General features: G+C 42.9%; 1 protein-coding gene across 1 annotated transcript in view; it reads left to right on the plus strand.

Annotated features, from left to right (window-relative positions):
- Nucleotides 1–8,128, plus strand: part of LOC147702640 (uncharacterized) — a 93,194-nt gene extending 85,066 nt beyond the window's left edge. The window contains exon 3 of the mRNA XM_086929428.1: nt 7,919–8,128. Within this exon, the coding sequence (XP_086785554.1) occupies nt 7,919–8,128 (210 nt within the window). The remainder of the gene's footprint in view (nt 1–7,918) is intronic.
- The last annotated feature ends 552 nt before the right edge of the window (nt 8,129–8,680 follow it).

Below are 8,680 nucleotides of genomic sequence, written 5' to 3' on the forward strand. Positions count from 1 at the left end.
GCTCCTGATATTCGTGCAATAGCCTTTGGGAGGCAAGAAATTGACATTTTGGGTTACTTTGATTAACAAGTCAGTTATGAGCATAAAACCATATGTACGAAGATGTTTGTAGCTAAAAGTGAATATAATATCCTAAGTTAGCGGGACCAGGGAAGGTTTGGCATGGTACTCAGACCTGAAACTGTCCAGCCTATTACCCTGGTGAAAATAATTGAAGTGGAAGTTAACTCCTTGCCTAATGTCCTAGAAATAAATAAAGCCATTTTTAAAGATAGATTGGTATGGTGAAGCAATATAAACATAAGATCATTCTTAAGTCTGCAGCTATCTCTGTGGTGCATAAAGTGCGTAATGTTCAGCTGAGTGTCAGGGGGAGGCTAAAAAGAACATTTGCACAAGCTTTGTGTGGAAGGGGTCTTTGAACCCGTAGACTCATCTCAATGGGTGTCTCCGATAGTGGAGGCAATTAAAAATACGAGTGACCTTAGGCTTTGAATAGATTTAATATCCCATAATAATAACATACATGTGGATTGTTTTCCTTTACCAAGGAGCCAGGAAATGTCAGCACAGTTGGGGTGAATGAGAGTTTTTTCCACCATTGACCTCAGAGCTGCTTACTATCAGGTCGAGCTCATTCTCATTTGGTGAATTTTGCTTCCCTGAAGATGCAACATCTGTTTTTCAAAGCTAATGTGCCAATTGTTGGGGGAAGAGAGTGATGTGTTAGCATATCAGGATGGCATCCTGATATGTTCTGATTCTGCCCAGGAACATTTGATCAAGCTTGATTCAATTTTTAGTATTCTTGAGGACCCTGGTGTTACAGTGAAAAAGGAAAAGTGCAAATTTATTGACTGAAGAGGTGGGGTACTTGAGACACAATTCTCAGCTCAGGTGATATTGCACAAGTAGGATCTCTTGTCGGCACTTAACAAGTGCTCATCAGCATCTGATAAGGACCAGTTGAGGTCGTTCCTAGGGCTATGTGTGTATTACTTCCTCTTTGTGAAGAATTTTGCGCTTCAGGCAAAGCCTTTTTGAAGGCTGATGAGGAGTGGGGCAACATGTGTTTGAGAGGAGGCGCAAGAGAAGAATTTCGAATGCTTAAGTACTTGATCATAAATGCTCCAGCCTTTTAAAGATGATGGTCCCTAGAGTAACAGTGGATGCCAGGGGAGAGGGAATTGGAGCAATTTTTAGGAAAATGGTGGAAGGCAAGGAAAACATGATTGGCTTTGCATCCAGGTGTCTTTCGATGACTGAGAAGAACTAGAGCACCATTGACAGAGAAGCCTTGGCTTGTGTGTGGTGTACACTTTAATGACCATAAGCCGTTGCTAGATCTTTAGAATGACAAGACTTTCAGTAATACTCAACTTTTGTCCAAGTGGTAGGATTTTAATATTAGAACCAAACATGTTGTGGGAGGAAAGAATTGTAGGGCGGATTTTCTTTCAAGATGTCCCACCCCAACCAGCCAGCAGGAAATGAAGAGTGAGGATTAAGAAATTTTAATTGGCCTAGAGGATGGGTTGACTGTGCATGAAGAGGTTATTTCACGACAGTGCTGGAAGGAGTTTGTGTGCAGAGACAGGTGTTGGGTAGCACTTAAGAAGTAGACCTGCAAATGTTGTCCCAGAGAAGGTATGTTGAAACCATATTTCAAGATAAAAGAAGAATTGAGTGTAGAGGATGATCTGGTGATGAGAGAGTCAAACATAATCCCGCCAAATAGTTTGAGGGGTAGATTGGTAAAACTAGCTCACAGGGGACATGTGGGTATCACTTGCACTAGGAAAAGGTTGTTCTTGTTTTACTGCTGGCCAGGGATGGATAATGCGGTGAAGGTTACTGTCAAGAGTTGTGGTGAATGTCGTCAAGTGGATAAGATTGTGAGCACCCATAATGTACCATTGTGTCCCGTACAATTTCCTGACCAACCTTGGGAGAAAGTGGGAATGGATTTTATTGGGCCCATTGGTGGATTGAGTGATGGGAAAATATACATGTTGATTGCTGTGGATTTTCATTCCAAATGGATTTCTTACAAGTTTTTGAGGGAACACAATACAGAAAGTGAGTTTTGCTTTTTGAAGAAGAAATTTCATGGTGTGGGTATTCCTGGGTTCCTAGTCACTGTCAATGGGGTGCAATGTGTTTTGCATCGCATGGTTGAATTCCTGAGGAACTTAGGTGTTAAGCATTTCACCACTGCATTGTACAGCCCGCAAGGGAATGGTGCGTTTGAGAGAGTAAAATGAATGTTCAAAGAGACCATACAGTTGGCTAATACTGCAGGATTGCTGGTTTAAGATGCTATTGCTGAGAGGGCTTGGGGTTATAACACACCACATTCTACAACTGGGGATACTCAATGTGTGCTATTGAAGGGGAGACATTCCTTCAATGACTTGTCATAAATGCCTTTGGGTGTATAGGAGACATTGGCGCTCATATAGTTATGTACACAATTAGTCCTTAGTAAATAATAAGTCTGGTGCATCCAAAAGAGGGGGAAGGGAACACCCTACTTCCTTTAACTCAATCTAAGATTGAAAAACAGTTAGAAAATATTTTTGGAGCACGCGCGCAATTTTAAAGTTCAGTTTTCAGAAATGTCCAAAAAATCAGCAAACAAGTCGATTGGGCTCTTGTTATTTTCTTCTTTAATTCCATCAAAATACAATCCCTCGTGCCAACGCGTTTCGCCGTGGTAGGGTCAACCTACGGCTTCGTCAGGGCTTAATATTTCTCTGATATGATCCTCACTAAAGAATTAATGCACCGCTATCTCAGTGTTCTTGTCCATAAGTTCCGTGCGAATCACAGCACGGAACTGGTCATGCTGTCTATTCTGGATGAGCTCAGGAATAGGGCAGATAAGAAGATACCTGGTGCCCTGGTGTTGTTAGACCTCTCCGCGGCGTTTGACACCGTGTGTCATAAACAACTCTTGTCGCGGTTGAGGGATTTCGACATTCAGGGCACAGCTCATGCCTGGTTTGCATCTTTCCTACAAGGGAGGACGCAAAGAGTACAGCTGGGAGAATTGCTCTCCACTGTAACACCAATTTCTTGTGGAGTGCCGCAGGGGTCTGCCCTGTCGCCCCTCTTATTTAATATATATCTCCAACCATTGATTTCACTCCTCAATCAAATGTATTGTCAGGTATATAACTACGCTGACGACACCCAAATCATTATCCAAATGGATAATGCTCCTGGGGCATCAGCAAGGCTGCAAAACATTCTCAAGCATACAGCGAATTGGATGTCGTTGAACCCTGACAAGACGGAGGTTCTACCTATCACCATCGCTGGTAATCCATGGAACGACGGGTTTTGGCCAAGGGAACTTGGGCCACCCCCAGAACCTGCAGTGGAGGTAAAAAGCCTAGGCATCCATGTGGTTGATAAACTATCCATGCGGAAGCAAGTCACCACGGTGGTAGAAACCTGTGTCGGCCTTCTCCGACAACTTAGAAAAATTGCGCCATTATTGTCCTTCTCCACCTTGAGACGGGCAGTGTCCGCAATGATATTATCAAGGTTGGATTATGGCAATTCGCTTTATCTTGGACTGCCCCAAAAACTCTTGGACAAACTTCAAGTGGTGATGAATGATGCCGCCAGGCTCATTTTTAATAAACCAAGGAGCTCGCATGCGTCCCCACTTATGCGCGAGCTACACTGGCTGCCAGTAAGGCAGAGGGTGCTCTTTAAAGGGCTCTGCATCGCACATAAATCGCTCTATGGAAAGGCGCCAAGATATATTAAGACCCGCCTGACTCCATACAAACCGGGTAGGTTGTTAAGATCTGCTGAAGCAACTTTTCTTACCCAACCACGCTTCAGATTGGCTACAGTGGGTGGCCGCGCCATCTCCAATACTCTCCCAGCAGTCTGGAATAATCTATCGGCGGATCTGCGGAAGGAATCTAATTTGATGTCCTTCCGGAAGAAGCTGAAAACTGTTCTTTTCCAGAAGGCCTGGGTTGGGCTATAATTCCTGGTAGGGCTTTTTAGGAATTTCTGCTGTGCTTACCTGACAAGCGCTTAGAGACCCCTGGGTTATAACGCGCTATATAAATCGAATAAAATAAATAAAATAAATAAGTCTGTTAGTCATAAAGTAACTTAAATTCTCAGTACAACTCTAGTTGAATCTTTCAAAATAATCACTATGACTTTACTTGTTCCCAATCAGCCTATTCAGATCATGCCCACTTTTCTCGTATCTAAATCAGACTCCCTGCAGTCTGGGAACCAAATATACACCGCCGCCGTCACCGTACCAAAATTAGGGTTACTCTCAATATCCTCAGTGTTTATTCTCCGTTTTCCAAAAGAAACGTCTCCTCATTTGCTGCACCCGAGTACAGGCAAGCAACCCCTGTGTTCCGGGTTTCGCAGTAAAATAATACTTCAATGAGTAGTCTCTAAGGGTGCAGGAGGGGATCCTGAATCTTAATTAATTAAGAGCAAGAGTGGAGGAATCTCAGGCTGTGAGCAAAGCAAGATATGATGCTCTCAAAAGAGTGTAGGATGTACAATTTCATATGGGTGAGAGAGTCAGAGTTAGGAGGCCCCAAAGTACGAGCAAGACTGGATCAAAGTACTATCCTGATACCAATGTGGTTTGTGTTTCTAAACATTCTGTCAAGGTTGAGAATGGGTAGTGGTTGAACATGAGAGACATACCCAAAGTTGCTGAGGAAGATGTTCGGTCTGAGAGTTGTGCTAAGTTGTTACTCACAAAAAGTATGTCCTAAAAGAAATATATAACAGAAAGAGCTCTGTAACTTGTATAAAAAAGGGGATTAAGTGTACTATCGGAAATAAGAAAGATCTTCTCTTTAAAGACGAGAACCTTCACTCAACCGAAGGTGACATGCTTCCTCATATGGTTCCCTCCTCACACTTGGGCCACAAGGTCCAAAGTGTGGGCTTCAACTCTCCCCAAACATTTTTTGAAGAGGAGCTGAGGCGTTTTAACTAGAGGGGACCAGAAGTTTTGGTGAGTGAGGGGCAGAGTGCAAAATGAAAAAAAAGTTTTTTGTTTGTGAAGAAGTTAAAACTGTCCTCAGGAAACCAAATAACTTTATCGGACGGTATCCTGGGGCTGGGTTAAAAATTCAGAGGACCAAAGGTTAACAACAAATATACACAAAAAATCAAAAGAGGGAAGCGTAGAGGTTGAGATAGAATCACCCTCCTGAACATTTCATCTAAACATAAGGATTCTATCAATGTGTGGAGGTGCAAGATATTTTTAAGGATTTTTACAAAAATTTAATTAGAGTGAAGTGATAGACTCTCTCTTAGAGATGGAAAGATGAGAGCACATGTGCTTGTTTAAAATACCCCTCACACACTAAAAAAATCCGTTAGTGTCATGCTTCATCATAGGGGTCTTCCCGTCCCTATAACGGGGCGGGGCGTGCTGCGACCAGACGGACTACGCGGGAGCACTATAAATCGTGACAGAGCTATGTGTAGGTGTAGTGATGAAAAGTGGAGTGTAGGGATCTAACTAGTGAGTGCAAAAAATATAAAAAAATAAAAATTCCCTGGCTAGTAGAACAAATACACTTTATTGGAGTCTCTGGCTGGGAATGTTAAAAAGGGGATGTAGGTAGAGCAATTACTGACTACCAAGTCGACATGTTTCATAGGCAGTCCCCTGCTGCCTACTCATCAGGACCAAATCGTGATCCCTACTGTGAATAGCTCAGTTCTAAAGAAGTAGGCCTACTGTCCTACAAATATACCGGCAAAAATAAGCTGGATATTTGTGCCTCAGGGCATGAGCTGGCCCGGGTGAAGCAAGGCATCAAAAAATAAGTGCCAAAAAACGGTGACCCTTGGTCTCTGTAAAGGAAAAGGAAGAAAACGAGGGAGAAAGCACAGACATATTCATGTCATTACTGCTGGTCATGAAATGTGCATCGTTGATACGCTTTGATATTCACAACCATAGCCAGTTTGGTAGAATTCGTAATGCTAGGTACAATTACCTTCACCGCAGGTTTGAATATATTAATCAAAATGCACCTCTTGTTGTTGGACAGAGTGTACGTCATATTGACCAGAACCATCCAAATGGACGTGGTTCATTCATAACCCATCATACATACATTAGTGGCTCAACACATTCATACAAACGATCCCAAAAGCATCAAAAAGGACATCAATATTTCGTATTTTTTCAAGATCGATATTCTAGACACAGTATATCGTATTTTCTCAGCATAATTATTCTAGAAATAATGCCAGTGTAGATGGTCACAAAATACACTCGTTATATACATACTTTTTGGTAGTTCTCTCAGTGCCCCATGAGCTGGCAGGAGGAGGGAGATTAGCGCGGTCTACTGAAAAATAGAAGTGGCCGCCCCCACTGTTAGATGTGGTTCGTTCGTTTCCTGACAGTGAAATGGCCCAGTAACCCGTTTATTAAAGACTCGGGGTCTGAGTCTATCACTTACGTTACCGGCTCGAGCGATTCGCCTGGCATTCCTCCCGTCCGAGCTCCGAGGATAGGTAGTCGCTCGTCTGCCGGTGGAGTTATATTGTGCCTTCCGTCATGCTCATTGTTACACGGAGAAACGCCCAAAATGAACACTGGAATGGGCAAATCCAAGATAGCCGCCGCAAAACGGCTCAATGTGAGGATTATGACCGATAGTCTTTTCTCGCTTTCTGTCGCCAGCGTGAGGGACCCGGATTAACTTAATGCAACTAAATACAAATTGTATACTCGTGCTATGCCTCATTATTAAATACTATGCCTCATTGTTAAATGTTTTACTCTTTGGTGTTCACAGGTCAGACAGAAAAATAAAAAACTAAATGTAATGTATTATCACATTCACAGGACACCTCATTGTTGATGCTTGTTAATTGGTGTTCCTAGGTCAAAAAAATAATAAAATATAAAATAAAATGTAGTGAATAATCACAGTTTCAGGAAACAAAAATGTTGTCACTCTGATTATCATGGGTCAAATTTGTCATTCAGCTGGTGGGTTTTTTTTTGCGCAGGGTCCAGTGTTATTGCATTCCTGCTAGATTGGTGTAGCCCAAGGGTCACAGGATTCAGCTCGCAGATTACCCAAAAAGACAGATAGATTCATTATGTATCTATTGCATGAGGATAAACGGATGAGGTTCACACCTATCCCCAAGGAAAGGCATTGTTCCAGAGTTCATGTATGTTGATTACATCAGGTTGGGATACTGGCTTCAGAAAAACCAGGGGTCACAGCTGTCCCCAGGGTATGTCATCGTTCAGTCCCTTTTTATGGGACTGAATGCGAAACACCCATCTCTGTTCTTTTTCCAGGAGGTACCTCTCGTTGTTCACTAGCTCAACTACAGTCCAAGATATTTCGCCAGGTTTGTGGTTCATCTCTAGGTAGTGATTCGTGAGTTTCGTGCTGGTCTTCTTGCATTTGATGGTGCTCTTGTGTTCACCTATCCTGACTTTCACTGCCCTGCTCGTCATACCTATATACTCCAATCCGCAGGGGCATATGATTAGATAGACCACATTGGTACTATTGCAGTTGCTGAAGCCCCTTTGCTCCCAGGTTGTTCCATCACTAAAGGTCAGATTATTGCTTTTCTTCGTGAGACAACATACTTTACAGTTTCCGCATGGATGATGGCCATGTACAAAGTCGGGATTCTTCTGTACAGAATTGCTGTTTGCTTTTGGTCTGGTGTGGACTAAGGCATCCCTTATGCTCTGTGCTTTTCTGTGAGAGAACAACGGTTTTGGTATTTGCAACCCACCGCTATTCAGAATTTTCCAATTCCTGTTGATAATCTTGGTCACCTGATTCGAACAGGTATTATAGGTGGTGACACAGATCGGTCTCTTCTCCTCCTCTTTCTGTATTTTTTCTTCCAGAAGGCTCTCCCGGCAATTGTTTTTTGCCCGTTTGTATGCCTGGTCGATGATCTTATCAGGATACCTTCTGGCTTCCAGCTTCTTCTTCAGATCCTTAGACTGCAGTTTGAAGTCTCCAATTTCTGTGCAGTTCCTGCGAAGGCGCAGGAACTGACCATACGGGAGATTATCCCGCAGATGTCTCGGGTGAAAGCTGTTGTACAAAAGTAAACAGTTCTTCGAGGTGTCCTTGAAATGAGTTGTCGTCCTCAGTCTGCCTTCTTTGGGGAAGATATTCAAATCTAAAAATACCAAGTTACTGTTGGAGGTGGTACTGGTGAACTTTAAGTAGTTGTCTTGCAAGTTCAACCAGCTCAAGAATTGTTTAGAGGTCCTCTCATCTCCATCCCAGATGATCAGGATGTCGTCGATGTATCGTTTCCATACTTTGATATTGTCTCTGAAAGGGTTGTTTGGATGAAGTATTTTAGTCACTTCTAAGTGGTGCACATATAAACCAGCTATGCTGGGAGCAAATGTGCTTCCCATACTACAACCGTGTTTTTGTAGATAGAGGGTACCTTTGTGCTCAAAGAAGTTCTCTCTAAGGGCTAGGGAACAGCATTCCATCACCACGTTACGTGGTGTTTGGTATTCCCAGAAGTCCTCAAAAAGGACGTCTTCCACAATCTCACAATTCCAGAGGGTGGAATAATTTTCAACCCCATATGGTATATCCGCAACAACCACAATTCGGTCCACAAGCCCCTTTTCAACACCCAC

The sequence above is a fragment of the Lissotriton vulgaris genome, chromosome 7, assembly GCF_964263255.1.
Source record: "Lissotriton vulgaris chromosome 7, aLisVul1.2, whole genome shotgun sequence".
NCBI classification, from domain to species: Eukaryota; Metazoa; Chordata; class Amphibia; order Caudata; family Salamandridae; genus Lissotriton; species Lissotriton vulgaris.